At 26.8% G+C, this 19,415-nt stretch overlaps 1 protein-coding gene and 1 non-coding gene across 3 annotated transcripts in view; one reads left to right on the plus strand and one right to left on the minus strand.

Annotated features, from left to right (window-relative positions):
* Positions 1–19,415, plus strand: part of LOC112593109 (cationic amino acid transporter 4) — a 41,269-nt gene that overhangs the window by 6,347 nt on the left and 15,507 nt on the right. For both annotated transcript variants that reach the window (XM_025337389.1, XM_025337390.1), the window contains exons 2-3: positions 818–986; positions 7,072–7,320. In XM_025337389.1, coding sequence (XP_025193174.1) covers positions 839–986; positions 7,072–7,320 — 397 coding nt within the window. In that variant the 5' untranslated portion in view covers positions 818–838. The remainder of the gene's footprint in view (positions 1–817; positions 987–7,071; positions 7,321–19,415) is intronic.
* Positions 11,955–12,026, minus strand: Trnae-uuc. The gene has a single exon. It is a non-coding gene; the product is annotated as a tRNA-Glu (tRNA).

Raw genomic sequence — 19,415 nt, forward strand, 5'->3', positions numbered from 1 at the left:
AAAGTGCAGCCATGCTCAGCTTGTAGGTACCACCATGGCACCATACAAACTTAATATTATATATTATCATCCTATTAAGGCAGGATTTTATCTCGTTACCGCTTTATAATTATACCTATTAATTTCTAACCTAATGTCTAACTGATTATACAATTCATGTACATATAAGTATTGAGATATTTTTAAATCCAATTCCAAAATGTTTATATGAAAATATAGTCATATCGTCTTCGTAATGCGTTATACTTATTTTCTATAGTTAGTAATAAATGCCGTTAAAAACAGATAAAAATAAGAAAATCCAGAATTAAGTATTTGTTGTACTACACTCCAAAAAAATAAGTATGATTTTAAATCTGAGACTGAATTATCTAACTCCCCTACATACAGATACACCCAGTTATTGCAGAGGTCTGACATTTATAATATGTAATACTTTCACACAGGTTCACAATTCAAATAAGATATAAACATTTTAATATATTTTTTTTTTTTGTATTATACAATACAAAAATTAGGCAATTAATAATTATGTCATACATATATATTCATATATTTATTTATTATAATTAAGTTTTTGAATCTATAGATTGAATTATTGGTATATTATGAAAACATTATTTTTATTTTATTCTTTTTCAAAAAGAAAAAATTGAAATTTATTTAATTTAAAAATTATAATTAGGTATAGATATAGCTAATAAATTAACTCATTTTAATAAGTTGATATTAATTTTTAAGTCTGATTTTCGATAGTTATTTAATAGTCTAAAAATATTTATGACAAGTATTTTAAAAAATTTGTTTTATTTTTCAGAGTTAAATAAACTTATTCATCATGCCGGGATCAAGGCACAAAATATTAAGCCATGTGTTCAGTGGCTTTTCCGAAAAGATGGGCCGTACAAAAGTATTGGACATCGGCACACAAGCCATCGAAACACCACTAAAACGATGTTTGACAACATTTGACATCACTCTTTTAGGTATACCCAAGTATTTCTATATTTTAATGTTAATATCTTGACAAAATCTACCTATTTTGTATTGAATTTGTAATTAGTGACAATAACATACAATATTAATAATACATTTTTTATTGGAAGCTGGCTTTGTAATTTAAGGTGGTATCTACGCACATTATTATTTAATTAGATATTATAATTTGTTACTTCTTTCTTTTAACTACCTTAATTTGTGTTTTACTATATTTTTGTCATAGCTATTACTTGTTTTACTTAATAATTGTTGAGCTATTATAGTTACATACTAAAAGCTAATAAAAAAAAAAAAAAAAAAAAAAAAAACATACAATATTTAATACAATTCATTTTTACAAGTTAAATTATTTTTTTTATTATTATTTAATTAGTAAATTTGCCATATAACTGCAATAAATTGCCTAAAAAGTTGCAGAAACGACCTAAGAAAAAAAAATAGTTATGTACATTTATATACCTATGTTATTAAAACATATTTTAAACTAGAAAAACATTGTTCACGATGTTTCAAAAAAAATGAAAAAATCATTAACATCCATAATTGGCCCCAGTACCTAATTACATTTCTGTTACAAAAATAATACCTATTTTTCTAAGTTAATAATTTTAATGTCTGAAGCTGTATATGAATAAATGAAAATAGTATATATTCGTTTATAAATTATACAATATGGTTTTAATTACTGCGACATTTTTACAATAATATACCTATTTAAACAAAAAATAATAGATGAAATTACCTATAAATGTATGACGTATCTTATTTTAAATCTTTCTAATGCTGTTTATTGTAGATTGAGTTTTAAACATTTAACAATAATATTTTATTTTGTACTTTTGTACCCATACTATATTAAACAAAAATAAATAGTGTTTGTTATTGATTAAGTAATGGTTTTTATCTAGATACAGAAGTATTTATTTACACTTTTCAAAACATATTTTATATCTATAAAATAGTTGAAAATAACATTGTTCAATGTTTGTAATTATTTATTAAATTAATTACAAAATAAATTCTAATAACACAAATAGTAAAATGGTTAATGATGATAATAACAATAAATATATTTACAATATCTCAGAAAACGTATTTATAGTAAGAATACAAGATATTATGTATTATGAGATTTTATTGTGATCTGATATTTTTTTAGTTTTAAGTCGTTGATAATAATTATATTCATGGATATAAATAATATGACAATATGATTTACCTAATACTTAATAGCGTATAAATTTTATTATAAAAAATGTATTATTGATAATAATATAACACAACAACTTAATGATATAGAAAAATATAATAAAATATTTACTAGTTGCATTTGCCCACTTATCATGAACCGATAAATAAACAAGTAGACATAGTTTAATTGAGTGATTGAAATTGGAGAATATTGACATTCGACAGTCACTAACGTATATTTTTATTTAACACAATGAAATAAGTAGGTACTATGAATTTAGAAATTAGTTGCTAAGTATCCTCCATTTTTTACACATATATTATTACTGGGTACATTATTTTTCCTATAGCAAACTTGATAACCTTGGCTTAAGGACCACTTTTGGAATGCATTCATGCACAGTGTTATCAATATAATATTTGAATAATTCTAACCAATAGCGTAGTTATACTAGATTAACATTACGTTAACGTCTTCATATTATACATCGCGTTTCAAGTAGTGTTCGCGCTCTATAAAATTTAACAAATAATTTATGATATGGGGTTTAACCTTTATTTGTGAATATATACAGTTATCGGTTTATAGTAACATAATTTTAATTTTAGCAAAATTTTATACGACAAATTTTGGTATTTATAATATCTAAACAGGTAGTTATGTAGACTATCGATATTTTCAGATTTCGATCATTCACTTTAACGTGTGTATGCCTGATTTTTTATTATTGGTCTATGAATTATGATAACTGATAAGTTGTCGAATGCAATCAGTAAACACGTATTATTTAACAGTGCTAGGCGAAGAAAATTAAATATTTGTGTATTGATAAAATAATATATTTTTTTAATAGAATCATTTTGATGATATGAATAAATAAAATCATAGAATAATATTTTGATAATATTTAAATTATTCATGCAATAACTATTGCTAATTATACAAAATTAATGATAGATATTGAAAAATTAAATAATGTTTGCGTTGATATTTCATATTTTATTAATTATTTATACAATATTATTTAAGTAGATGCAATACAAAATTTAAAATGATAATACAACTTACAAGTACACTTACAGCTGGTATACTTATAAAATAGAAAATCGCATTTAAATAAATAATAGTAAAATATAGTATAATAATATTTAATATAAATATCATAAATCATCATATCAGCAATAAAATTCAATTAAGTCATAAATGCTTTATTTCTATTATGTCGAACTTATGCATACAATGTTTTGTCAAATGTGTCATTGTGTAGGCGATTTCTTCAGGACGTTATAATTTTACTGTATTAAATTATTATTCAACTGGGAATGAGGAGAGTATAGAATTGTATTACGTTTTAGAAATATTTATCTAACTATTAGATATTAATTTAATACATCTATGCTGAGTTTCATGAACAATGATTAAACATTTATTGAATCAATAGCGAACTATAGAATGGTCCCTCGGACATAATTAAGTGGGCCGTGATTGGTCTATTAAATTTGATTGAACCATTAAATTAATCAATACGTCCATGCAACCCGGCATTAGTTATAGAATATTTTTATTTTTTTTAAGTCTAAAATTATTGGTACTTTTATCGGTATGTTGAAATTGCTGTTAATATCAATATACCTAATATGATTTTTAAAAAGATTTAGTTTATTACTTTCAAAAAACTCATTACAGTTTTCAATATTATTATTGAAGCTATGAGATTATAAATTATGTCAGAAATAATGAAATATTTAAAAACAATGCTGTAAAGAATTATCTATATAATTTAAAGGATTTCAGGTTTTATTATCAAGATAAGATAATGGATGAATCTTTTAAAAATTATCTAGATATGAGATGTAATAATATATGAAAAAAGTATCTACATAACATAATCTATATAGGTAAATCATATTACTTATAAATGTGTATATAATTATTATCGATCAGCAATATTACTAACATATTATTCCAGATACCTAATTATAAATAGGTATATTTATTATGTTATCGGCGTTAACCGTTTTAATATTTGTGTTGTAATAATTTATTTTTAAATAAATAAACGAATACTAACATTAAATAATATGTTATTGTTAATTGTTTTATTAATGTAAATATTCTGAAAAGTGTGGATAAATATATATTTGTCGTATAGATAGAAGAGTACAGTTATTACTTAATCAATAACAAACACTATATTTTTTATCAATATCTATACTTTAGATACATACTTCAGTGCATAAATAATGCGTTATTGCTAAATATTTAAAACTCAATCTACCGTGAACTGCAGTTTCGTACATAAATATTTCCTGATCGATTTCATGGTTACAATATTGAAAAGTTTAAAAAAGTAGGTATAGTATAGCTTGCTATAGATTATAGGTTATTGGTTAATGTAAGATGAAATTTTTCTATTATTCTAAATTTTCCGTAAGAGTTATTTAACTTTTGATCTAGGTAGAATACTGTTTTGTGGCAGGAAAGAAAAGCCATTATGTTGATCATGAAGTTCTTTCGGATATGTAACGTTAAGTTTGTTAAACAATACCAAATAGAAATATCTGATGATATTAATTTAAAACGACAAGTTTTCGGAGAAATCTGCAAGTTCACTAGAGACGTGAATTCCCATTTATTCGATTTGACCTTAAAAGGGTTTATGGGTTTTCAGATTATTACATGCTTCCCATTGATTTTTTGTAAAAGTATTTGTATTGATTAAATATTGTTTGGAATATAAATTCGATGTCGAAGTTTGAAAAAATTCCATACAGTACGTTGGCAAAACGACCAGAAGTTTTTCCAAGTCCACGAAGAACTTTGTTTGTTAGATTTGTGTTATAATTTATAATTAATAACCAATAATGTAATTATGTTATATTAGTTCGAATCGATTTCATATAAATACGGCAACGTTGTTTATATGAAATGTTGACAGATTCGAGGAATGACTGTGTTTTCGAATTTCTTTTTTTTTGTCGAAAAATGTGTGCGATTTTATTGTAATGTCGCATTAGCGTTTCGTATTTTATAGTTACGCTTGAAGATCTACCTAAGTCACTAAGTTCTTTCAAGATGTGAAGTGTCTACAGTTCCTCGAGTTTAATAATAAAGTCCTTTATGTTGTTGAAGTTTTATAATTTTGAAAGTTTCTATTAGTTTCAATCTAAGATCTTCTGTTACTCCTTTTAGTCTGCAAGTTATGAACAATGTCGTTTAAATTGGTTTTTGTAAAGTATTTTTCGCCAACCGTTTTTTTTTTTTTATTATTGCTATATTTACTCCGTTGGTTAGGATTTCTAGGATTTCAAAAGACCCTTGTCATTTTGGTGTAAGTTTATTTGGGATGGCTTTTGATTCAAAGTATACTTTATCAATCACCATTAATGAATTTTATTGAAAGTTACTGTTATAATGTTCTTTGGATTCATTTTTAAGGTTAATTAAGCGATCTTTTGCGATTTCGTGAGTTTCTCGCGTCTTTCTTTTTATAATTCATATTGATAATTGTTATACCTAATTATATTATATTATCATATTAGATTCGAAATCATTGACGGAAAACTCAATTGTCTTCCATTGACTAATTTATTTAATTAATATCCTATTAATATGAAAGTCTCCTAGAATTATAAACGAACATAGCAAAGGGAATATAGGTATTCCAGTTTGATTGATGTCTTGCTATAAATTTTCGAAGATATTCTACTAAAATGCCTTTCCACATGTAATATGAAGTTGTGAAATAATTGTAAGTTCGTTCTACTCCCTGATGTTCGGCTGAAGGAGTCTTATTTTGCATTTTAAACCCCTTACAAAGTATGTATTATGGCAAGGATTCATAGATAGGACTTTTAAGGTTTGTTAGAACATGTTATTGAATGTTTGCATATGCTATAGGTAGATGACATGGTTGTTAATGACAGTTCATGACTACAAACAATTTTACTTGTATGTTGTTTTTAAATGTGTAACAGAGATTCAAAAAATATTATGTTATAATAATATAATATAATGTATATTTTGTATAGTGTACGTTTTAACGTAAGACTTAAATATAATAATAGTGGAGGAATTTAATCAAATATAAACGGTAATATGTTATTATCAAAAGTATATTATCTGATAAGAAAATAAGTGCAATAACAGGTGATAATTGATTGTAGTAATAAGATTGTCGGTGGCATCCGTGGCGGCATCAGGGGATGGTGGCAATAAGGTTGCACGTTCGATGACAGTAATGTTATCAGATGGTGGTGATGACCGGTGGTTGCTGCGGTGGTGATAACTGGGAGTGGATGCGAGGAAGGAGATAGTATAGTCGTTGACGGCAGTGAGTGCGGGGGAACATGTGATGGTGGCGTTTACAAGACAGAGCGATAGGAGCAATGGTGCTGAGGAGCAATTGTGCGTCGAGCAGAGGCGAAGGGGGGAATGGGTTATTAAACTCTCCATCAGGTATGTATCTTACCGATATATACTATGTACCTATACAGATACATCACTTATAAATATTACATACACTACAAATTATATAGTTACTAAATATCATAAGCCATAGCTAATATAAGTATCAAATTGACGTGTAACAGCACCACTACTTATCCGAAGGACTAAAATAACCATAATCTATATAGATAGTAGTTTAAACGGAAAAATCGTTTTTCTCCAAACCATATACCTATTACACGGTAATGTAATATCGTGTTTTTTTTTTTTTTTTTAATAACACGTTAAATATTCATCATTAGGTGTATATTATATGTATTTTATATGTATAAGTACGCAAGCTGTAACATCGGACCGCTGCGGCGCGGACTTTTTTCCCTTTTTCTGTTACCTACTAGTCATAATTATTATTTTTTTTTACTGTTGCACAGGAATCGGTCACATGGTAGGTGCCGGGATATACGTGTTGATCGGCACAGTCGCCAAGGAAATGGCTGGTCCAGCGATCATCCTATCGTTTATGTTGGCCGGCGCTGCGTCCATGTTAGCCGCATTGTGCTACGCCGAGTTTGGGACCCGCATACCAAAAGCCGGTTCCGCGTATGTTTACACGTACGTGAGCGTCGGCGAGTTTTGGGCATTCGTTATTGGATGGAACATCATACTCGAGCACATGATTGGTAATGCTTATAGCTAGAGTTTTGCGCGCGTGCGTGTGCGCGTTTGAGCGTGAGCGTGCTTAGTGCGTATGTGTGTGTGCGTGTTTGTGTATGTGTGTGTGTGTGTGTGTGTATGTAAGCGTGTGTTTTGTGTGTGTGTGTGTGTAAGCGTGTGTTTTGTGTGTGTGTGTGCGCGCGCGAGCATACAGGTGTTGTTTGTGTGTGCGCGTGCGGGTGCGTGCGCGTTAGGTCGTTTTTTGTTTTGGTTGGTGTTTATGTTTGTGTTTTGGTTGGTGTTTGTGTGTGTGTGAGTGAGTTTTACACGAGTATCATAATATTATTATTACAATCTCTCGTTACAAAAATCCAATATGAAGATTCAAACATTTTTAAATTCTTCGTATTATATACTTACATCACGCACGTGTTCGTTAGTTTTGTACGTCAAAAGACGTTTTGATTAACAAACTTAGATTCCTTCTGAATTACGACGTTTTAACTGCGTACACCGTTGAAAAGAAACGGTTGAAAATAAGTAACTACGTGTCTATATAGTTGTTATTCAAACAGTGGCGACGCCATGATTTTTTTCTAGGTAGTGCGCCAATGTGAGGCCAACAGTTTTAAGGTAGGGCCATAAAAAATGAGATTCAAAAAGAAAAATTATAAAACATGCGTGAAAAATATGTATTTGAAAAAATAATATCATATTATTTTTAAAAACCATACAATAATATAATATTATAGAAGTATATTAATCTAAATTACATACAGACTGTATAATGAACCAAATACAAATACCATTATTTTCTGCTTATGAAAAATGAGAATATTATTATGTCTAATGTTAGGCCAGTGGTCTAAACCAACTACCTCGTTTTAAAGTCATCATATCATCGTCTAATATAGCACAACAATTATTTTATGATCTGTATTGCAAGTGTAAATTTGACCACTTCGATTATAGATACCGCTTAGGTGATAAATAATGCGACACCTCTATACCTATTCACATCAACACACACATTTTATCAAAAAATATAAACAAGTTTTTCACATGATTTTAAGTCAATATAAAATCTCATTTTCTAGTATTTTAATTGTTTGATTTTATACTTGTTTTGAATAATCGATATACATTCTAAATTTAAAACTTCTAAGCAGAATATATTTTTTTTAATTTTTGTGCGTGGAAATCGATTATCGAGTTTACAGTAGGACAAGCACGGCACTAGAATTTTTTTTTAGGGGAGGCAGAGCGGGGAAAATATTTTTTTTACATGGGCTAATGTTTTTTCAACAAATACTGAGGTTATTTAAATAAAATATAAATTTTTTTTATGTTCCTTATGTATGAAAATGTTAGATCACAGACCTTCAACAACTATATTAATAATGATGTACAAAAATGATAATTTATTTATTACATACCTTTGTGAATGAATAATTATTTTTCTTTTACTTACAATTCATAAATATAAATTAAAGTAATTGTGTTTAGTTATGAACAGATGAATTTGTTTTACTCAACTTTTAATGCAATGATTTGAGATACTTTTGTTAGTTTATTTTCATCCAGTGATTGGTACTCAATAAAGGTAGGTAATAATAAATAAATAAAAGATTTTTTTCTTATTTTACAAATTTCAAACCATATTTTATTAAAATTATAGTCCTTATTAGATAATACTAGTAGGTTAATCCACCGTAAAAAGACTGAAGATGTTATTTGTTCAAACTTCATTAATTAAATTATTATAATCTATACTAAATTCAATTTATTTAGTAGTGATAAATATATTAAATAAACTAAATATTGATATTTTACACAATATCTGTTTATTCACCAAACACTAAATGATTGAAAATCTTAAAACGTTAAAATAGTTAATACAACTGTATAAAATTGCATTAATACCAGTAGGAATAATATTTTTTTCAATAAAAATTTGTGATTACCTACCTAATATTTAATTACCTAGTAAATTTCAAGTTTTTAGTTTAATACATTTTTAAATTGATATTTGCATAGTATATTATTTATTAGAGAATTTACTTTGTATTTTTTTGTTGAATTTTGGAGGTTAAAATAGTTCATGGATATAATTAAAACGTAGATACTTAAAAAATCCTTTCTTTTTATTAACTATTAATTAACTTCTTACACAATATTAGTGTATTAATTAAACATATTAAAAATAATAAATAAACTAAACATATTTTTACATATTTATGTATACAACAAACATTAAATTAAGTTAATAATATTCTTCGATTTTTGTGTATAAAATATTAATATTATTAAATCGGTTTTTATAACAGCAAAAACTTAAAACACACATCTTCAAAAATACGAAAGTATTTACATAATATTACTAATTTTTAAAAAGTATATTTCATAAATTCTCTGATGTAGCTTTTTTTTAAATAATGTTTTATGACTTTATTATATCGTACATATTTTTTAGTAAGGGGGCTGGCGAAAGGGCTGAATTATTTTCTGGGGGGTTAGAGCTCCACCTTGCCCCAGTTGGTGCCGTGCTTGCAGTAGGACTATGTACTTAATACTTGTCATAGTATTGTATTTATTTATTATTCAAAGTATTTAGTTAAGTGTATAGTGGACCAATATTTTAAGGAATACAATATTCTGCTCATTTGAATTTTAATAGACAATAAGCATTTATAGTAGAGCCGGGAACTATGTGCGTTTAAAAAATGTTAAATTCGATGCAAATATGCAAAAAAAAATTTAATATAAATATGCAATTATGGTATATATTAAATTATATTTGATATATATACCTATATATAATCGATAAAAACAAAATAAAATATAAAACAGTAATTTTACAAATGAATATCCAATATACTAAAAAATTGAACTAAATTAGTGTAACTATAATTTTCGGGATATGAATTTCTAACTACAAAATAATTTGAAAACTTTCAATGTTTTTAATTTTTTAATTTTAACATTTATAAAACAAATATTGCAACTATGTGTCTTTGGTATTTTTTTGTTAGTAAATAATTTATGAGTTATGAGGAACCTTTTAATTTTTTAAATTATTATTTAAATTTTCAAATAGCCTAAAAAAAAGCAAAATATTTAGTAAATTCACTAGGTTTTTGAGTAAAAACTTATAGTTTTCTAAATTTCTTTTTTGTTTTTCACGGTTATTTTGAAGGATTTTATAAATTTTGAACTTTAACCTCTTTGAAGTACAAACTAGAAAACATTTGCTATCAGAAATTACTCTTAATTTTGAAAATCTAAACATTTTTTTCAACTATTCATCATATAAAATGTGCGAAAAAAAACACAAATCGCAGTTTAATTTTACATAGACTTCGAAAGAGCGTATAATAAGGTTAATCACAAATCATTTTTTTTGAAGTTAACTACTTTTAGTTTCAGTGGACAATTTTTAAATTGGATTAAATTATTTCTTACTTGTCGCACTTGAATAATTATCTTATTTTATTTTCAACTATTGTAATAATTGAGTTCTGGTGTACCTCAAGGTTTTCTCTTGTGTTCTCTTTTATTTATTAATAATCTAACCATTATTTTAGATTTTTCATTAATCTTCATTCTTTAGTAGATTTATTATTATTTGTCGATGATGTTTTTATTCAATTTACTAAATAGATTCCTTTGAGTTATTTTCTATAGTCTTGTTGCGTCCGTTATGTCAACGTCGATACATATATCAACGTAGAAATAGAAATACTAATGTTTGCAAGTTAAAAGATTAAGTCTTTATTTAATACAATTAACTCGTACAAGAATACAATTTTATAAGCACAAGATGGCGTGAGTGGTGTTACGACCTGCCTCTGAGCGTCTCGAATATCCCTAACCGTCTGCTGAGCTCTTGCCCTGGTCTCCCTTATATATGGTTAACCGTCAAGAGTGGTGACTGAGGAGGTGGTGACTTCCGATGACCTAAAGGAGCTCTCTAAATTAAATGTATTATTCAGTTGGGTGCCTTTCCTGCGATTTCATCGGTTCTAAGAATTACAAGACGTGTGATCAAGTCTTGATTGTCATATTAAATAGTACAATGTTAACACTATCGTTTACTCATCATTTCTGAGAAGTCCAGGACGTGTGATCATGTCTTATTCATTATATTAAATATCACGATGTGCAGGTGATCGCCATAGCCATTCGATACTACACTGTTTGAATATGTTATTTCATCGGTATACACATCACCTCTCCGTATAATATATATGTGTAAAATAACACGGTACGTAACAGTCTGTTCAAGTTTTATTTATCATGGTATAAGGTCAATAATGTGTTCTTTGTTCCATTTTATAATAACAGTAGCTGCTATGTATAGTTCCGCATCATTTTCACTGAAAATTAATAATATTATTTATCAGGTTGGTTTCTTTTTTTATGTCGTGCCATGTTTTAAACATAATGTTTATGTAACATTAAGTTCTGATGTCAATAACTTATAAATTTATTAAAATTATTTTTTTAATTTATTTCAAACAATTACTGTAGGTATTATAATTTTAAAGGGTTTTTACCCGATTATATATATATATATAAAAAAACATTTATTAATCTGTTAAAATTTTCAAAAATCTAGTATAAATACAGTGGATTTTGGTAATTAATAATGTAAAAATTATTCCGGTACCGGGAATCGAACCCGAGCCTCCTGGGTGAAAGCCAGGTATCCTAGCCACTAGACCATACCGGATTAGATATAATTGTTTGACAAGTTAACTATATTTAGGTAAGATTGTACGTTAATGTATACAATTATTTTACTTCGTTATTTTATCTTTTAATGTAAAATAAATAAATTAGATAGTAAACCTACTTTTTTTTATGAGTATACCTTCCTTATTAAGTCTTTATCTAATCCATAAATGAAATTATGAATGGTGAATTCAATAAAATTGTCATCGTCGTCGATAACTCTTTGGAAAATAATCAGGCACTTAGTAAATAGTGACTGGTGTATCTAGTACCTACCTATTATCAATAGGTAATTTTACCATAGCAAATATTATTTTAGATCTATAAGTATATTTATTATTGTTAGACATTACTAGATTAGGTTCAATGCTTTTAAGAATTTACTGAACCGAGGATTAAGAGTCAATGACACTGTGAAACAAACATTTTTTTCCGCCCCGCCCTCCTCGCCATCAGCAAAAAAAGTATATTCGTACTTACATAGTTACATTAATGTCGAAGATATATCTATTAATAGGCTATTATGAACATTAAAAAAAAAAATCAATATATAATTATACACTAGTAAACTTTTAAGAAGTTGAATAATACTAGATTTACAATTAAAATAATATATTATAAAGTTATGGTTTCAATTAGAAAAAATTTAAATGTAGGTTTATGTACCTAATTAAATTGGTAGGTATCCAATTTCTTGAATTTCATTATTTTCTTAACCTACGAGGTGGATTGTTTGGTAATGTGTTAGATAACAGTTTGGATATGAGAAGATTTTTATTCAAAAGAAATTCATTATGGTATTTACTATTTAATATAGAATGATTTTGCAGTTCGATTTAAGGGTTCTATTTTGAGGTCTTTGTGTTGGTTACTATAAGTAACGTACCAAGCAGCTGAGGAGATAATCGAAGACATATTGTTGAAAGAATTGCAGAGTTTGCTGTATTTAGTGGTTTTGTGGCTTCTCATAATTGGATACCGTGTAGGTCCGTAATGGTTTGAGTAACGATTAATAGATTAATGTTATGTTTTAAATATTAATTTTTAAGCATAACAGGGGTTTGAGAAGATATAGGCAGGAGTTTGTGTTTATTTTTGACATATTATGCTGTCCAAGTCAGTTTTACGAGACCTAGATATTTGGTTAAATATCTACTTACAACTCAAAAAAATACAAAATTATATAATATTATTGAAAGTGATTATTAGGGCCCGGATTTCAATGCAAAATGCATATTTTTTTGGTTGATCTTACATAATGCGTTCCAAGTACATAATCCGTTTCATGTAACGAGGGTTTCATAGCAACAAATCTTATATTTTGCATATTTCGACGTTTTTTCATTTTTAGAGCATTTTTAGCATTTTTGGGTCATTTTGTTGGTTTTTAATGCATATGTGTTTAATATACTATACAAATTTAGCCAATTCAAAATATTATCTAAAAATAAATTATTCGATTCAGTTTTTATCTTATTGTTCAATGCAATGCTCAAAATTTAGTAAGTACAATAGGCTTACTTAGAATTTAATTTTTAATATATACGTATTTTGGTATGTTTAGAATGAATAATATTTCTCCAGAACGACCAAAATACGACCAAAATCGTACATGCGAGTCAACATCAATCAAATGTTCAGTTTTTTTTTAATAAAATAATAAAAAATAATTAAATCTTATTTATAAATTACAAATAGTATAAAAAATATATGTCATTTTTAAAGTCATATTTTCATTTTTAAGGTCATTTTTGTAGAAAAATGCATTTTTTAAGGGCATTTTTGGTTATTTTTTAGAGCATATTTGTATGGTTTTAAGTGCATTTAAATCCGGGCCCTAGACTGATTATAGTATAAAATAATAAAGTGAAATTTTCAAGTATCTATAATCCGTAATTTTTACAATTCTAATAAAATCTATACTTGATCAAAAATTAATTTATTAATTAATAATTACATAGATTTTATGCATACATTTTCTCTTTATTCTTTTCATTTTTCTCAATTATTATTATATGAATTTACTGGAAATTTTTTTAGTTAACAAATATAAAATAGAATCTATTTTGATAATAAAAATCAAGAACAAACAAAATAATAAAATAGTTAAAAATTAGATATTTTTAAGAATTTTGACATTTAGCGTTGATCCTACATTTAGAAAAATATTCTAGCAGCCCTTGGTGGCGTTGGTTGTAGGTACCAAACAGACAATGTATACGCAAGGCATTGACAATATCTATTATCTATTTTTATAACACATAACTTATATTATTTGTAATTTTTTTTGTACAAATTAAATATTTGTTTTCAAAAGTAGTTCATCATAATTGTGTGGCGTGTTATAGTTTAGCTACCTACTGATAATTTTAGTCTTGATAATATGAAGGTCATAAATTACATTAGGTACCTATATTAAATTTGTTTACTTTTGTTTTAAGCCTACTACTATCTACCTGACTACCAACACACACTGCCGAAAAATTATCTAGAAATTATAAAAGTTCAATAATTTATTGTCTTAATATTAGTTAATAGTTATTTGCATGTGTCTAGTAGGTCATTCATCAATTGTGGTCTCAATCATTCATTGCCAATAATGGTATTGTAAACCAATAAAAAATAAAAATATTATTAATGCACGTGTTTTCGGATTGTTTAACTATTGAAACAGTATGCCTATAAATGATCAGAAATTTACACAAGATTGACTATTAGATCCGATTGAGCATTAATATAATGCTATTGTTTAATATATATGATTACTGAAGTTAACCAACCGTAGTTAGTATTTGAGAATGAATTGCCGCTTCGAAACACATGACTGTGCCGTTGTTGCTATTTTTTTATTCAAATATTTTTAATATTATTATTTAAATGTATATCTATTCGAAAAATATAAAATTATTATTCTTTAAATAAAAATAAAATGTGATAACAAATAACATTTTACCTCTGTAATGACTGCAAATTATAAAAATAGATACTTATTTAAAAAAATCATCATACTAGTCATATTAAATTTTATTTGATAGGAATATATTATGTATTTAGGAGATTACGGAGTTTCGAATAATCTAGCTTCATTAAAAATTTTCGCCTGTAATTGAAAACAATTTTTGATAGTATTTTAAAGTGTATGTATGAGTGAGAATTCAAATACTTCATGCAAATATGTTCTGCAGTAGTTTAAAACAGAACAGAATGATGCTATTATTAATAATGTGCTGGAAAATAGAATTTTTTATACTTACTTTAATGTCATAATATTAAATCGTTATAGTCTTATAAACCACAGCATAAAAAGTTACACTTGTTTCTATATTTTGTCAATTGTTTAGTAAACTGTCTGTTGTTACTACCGTACCATAATAATAATAATAATAAACTCTAATGTAAAATAATATTGTGTGTGTAAGTAAAAATTTAAATACTCATACTTATATAAATTAAAACTAATTAACTACTCGTTTGTAATTATATTATATTATATACATAAATATAAATCCCTCAGAAAAATAGTTTGGTTTAAAGTATAATATAAAAATTATTTGTTGTCAACTGCAGGTAAAGCAAAAACCTAAAAATAGTAGATTTGTATGATCATTTTTTTTCAAACATATTATTTTGTAATGCATTTTGATTTAGCACCACCCAATAATAATTACGTTATCTTATTCGTATATTGTATATATGTCGTAGGCATATAGTCAAATCAGGCATTTTATTAAATGCCTAGGCATATAGTCAAAGAATTTAATGTTTATGCAATTTCACTATCCGCCTAGACATTTAGTCAAATGCCTAGTCATTTAATTAAATGACTAGACATTTAACTAAATGCCTATTTCATGCCAGGCAAATAATAAAAAATCATTTTGTATTATTTTAAAAATTTAAATATATTTTCTATTAGTTATTTATTGCTATTTTATATATAAAAAAAGCTGTGTATTATCATAAATATATTCAGGTAATAACTAATTAGATGTGATAGACTTAAATGATGGTACGAGTATATTGTATAGCATATATAGTCAATATAGTCTATAGTACGAGTAGTGAGTACTAAATATTCTTATTAAATAAAAATAAAAGTTCCATTGGTTTTTACCTTGGAAAATTAACGTAGGTACTAGACTGTATGAGAACCTTATCTATAGGTATTGAGTACTGTGGGACAAATTATAATCTTATCGATTATAACGATAAAAATATGACATTACGGAAAAAGATACAGAACATGCGATTGAATTGTACAATAATTTAGTTTAGTACGTCTATTACGTTTACGTAAATCGTATGTAGTGTGATCGTGATTGCATGTAATATTGTAACATAGGTATACCTATTGACATTTTTTTGTATATTTAAAATTTTGATTATTTTTATTTGTATTTTAAAATATAATATAATGTCACACAGTGTATTGTTTTATGAAAAATTAAAATCAATTTACGACAACCAAGATAAAAAAAAGCCATGGAGTCAGGAAGACTACGACAAAGCACTAAATGAAATCAATGATGCGAAATTGAATCCAGGTAAAACTAAAACTCAAAACCAATATTATTTATGTCGTAAATATGATCTGATTGAAATAGGAAATGTTAAACATATTATTTTAAAACCAAAAACCGAAAATATTATTTATGTTGTACCATATGAAAACTATTTTGAAAAAATCGAAGAAAGTCATAAAGCGACTGGTCATGGTGGAAGGGATAAAGTTGAGCAGAGTTTAAAAAATAAATACAATATTCCTCGAATAGCAATCCAAATATTTATAAATTTGTGTACAACTTGTAACAAAAAAAAAATCAAAACCTTGTAAAGGCGTCGTTATAAAACCAATATTATCGGCAGATTTTAATTCAAGAGGGCAAATTGATCTTATTGATTTCCAATCAACACCCGATGGAAATTTTAAATGGGTTATGAACTATCAGGATCACGCAACCAAATATTTATATCTTCGACCACTTACTTCAAAACGAGCCACCGAAGTTGCACACGAACTTTTAAAAATTTTTTTGGAACAAGGAGCACCTCAAATACTTTAGTCTGATAATGGGCGAGAATTTACAGCGAAAATAATTGAAGAATTAGCAGAATTGTGGCCTGAATGTAAAATAGTACATGGGCGGCCGCGGCATCCTCAGAGTCAAGGATCTGTAGAAAGATCAAATCAAGATGTTGAAAACATGTTACGAGCTTGGGTCGTAGACAATAAAAGTACCAAGTGGTCAATCGGAGTTTATTTTGTACAATGGCAAAAAAACATTTCACATCATCGAATTTTAGGTCGTTCGCCATATCGAGCCTTGTTTGGCACTGAACCGAAGGTAGGTCTTAGTTCTACAAACTTACCTGCCGAAATTATTCAAAAATTATCAAGTGAAGAAGATTTTGAAAATATTTTACAAGACAATTCGGAACATAATTTTGACAATATACCTTCAAAGAAAAAAAAATATTGTGACAAAAATAATATCTGCAGTGTTTGTGAAAAATCAGGTAGTGAACTCCAATGTACTATATGTAAAAGAAATATTCATTCTGATAATTGCAGCTATTCTATAAATAATAGTAACGATATTGAAAATATTTGTCTGCTATGTAATAATGAAAAACAGATAAAAGTTAACCACATTGAATCTTACAAACGACAAACTATAGCAGCTAAAAAAAATGGCAGAAAATAGTGAAAAACTATTTAAAGAACTAGAGGTTGGTGATCAAATAGTATTAAGTGTTCCAAAAGTAGACCGAGGACCTCTCGATAGTCAAAATATAAATGGGTTAGTGATAGACATTCGGAACGGCGTTTACCAAATTGGCACAGAAGTTGGTATAATAAAAAATTGGTGTTCGAGAGAAGAACTTCAACTAGTGTCAAATAATGGTTTAGAAGACAGCAAAATACAAAAAGACAAATTCGTGTCCATATGTGAAGCAGTAGCAAACTTATCAATTTTCAACGGTCAAGGTTTTGTTAAATGTCAATGCCAATCAGGAAAGCGGCAATGTCAAACCAATAGGTGCTTGTGTTTTAAGAAAAATCTTAAATGTTCCAGCAAATGCCACCAAATTACAACATGTGACAACAAGTAATAGGTAACAAAAACTTGTAATTATAATATAACTTTTTTATTTATTTTTTATTATTTCATTTTTTAAAACAATAGTTATAGTTGACACAATGACACAAAATTAAACATGTTATTTCATATACGAGTTATCTATACGTGTTTTTCATATTAATAAATAATACACAGCTTTTTTTATATATAAAATAGCAATAAATAACTGATAGAAAATATATTTAAATTTTTAAAATAATACAAAATGATTTTTTATTATTTGCCTGGCATGAAATAGGCATTTAGTTAAATGTCTAGTCATTTAATTAAATGACTAGGCATTTGACTAAATGTCTAGGCGGATAGTGAAATTGCATAAACATTAAATTCTTTGACTATATGCCTAGGCATTTAATAAAATGCCTGATTTGACTATATGCCTACGACATATACATGCTTTTTGAAACAATTCCTCCTAAAAAAAGATAATTTGTATTACTTGCACGCCACATTCACGTGTAGGACATATTCTTATGTATATTATGATTTATGATGTAGTAAGTGAACTATATGCTAATTATTGAAAATGTAAATATTAAGAAATCTTCTGTGTAAACAAGTTTAACGTTAATTTTTATACAATTTTGTAAAAGGTAAAACAACACATGGACATTTAATTTCAACATATTAATATCCCAATCTTTAAAATATATAAAATTTGGTTGGAAAGTGGTGCTTAATGTACGAAATAACAGCTTGTGTGTAGAAGTAAAACAGAGACGGCTGTCATAATATTATACTCGAATCAATCCACTCTCTTGAAACGTTTCAAGGCTTTAGTATTCGAGATTTCTTATTGGAGAAAAAACATAGTACCTAAATATCCCTACTCATAAATTTACGTGCACACTTACTGTGTTTATAACCAACCAACTATAAATATGTATTAATTGACTAGTTTTTATAGTTTTTAATTTTTTGTACGTCTGCCAAATATTTTTATTTAGAACAAACATTGAATATTATTGACCAATACGAACGATTAAATTATTCTAATTGACGAGAAATTCTTCAAAATAAATTATACGTACCTATAGAAATTATCATTAATTAATATAATTCAAAAGACTTGTTTGACATTTGTTATTATATATTTTTATTTTATTTTTTGCATAGTTGCTCAGAACTAAAAGCAAATTATATATGTTATAATACCTAATAACAACCGGATAACTAGTTTCTGGGCAATAATAACAGATATTCTTTAGATATGGTAGGTTTGAAGTATACCGATCTCGTTGTTA

This window comes from Melanaphis sacchari, unplaced genomic scaffold (genome assembly GCF_002803265.2).
Source record: "Melanaphis sacchari strain LSU unplaced genomic scaffold, SCAv2.0 Contig1_pilon_pilon, whole genome shotgun sequence".
NCBI lineage: Eukaryota > Metazoa > Arthropoda > Insecta > Hemiptera > Aphididae > Melanaphis > Melanaphis sacchari.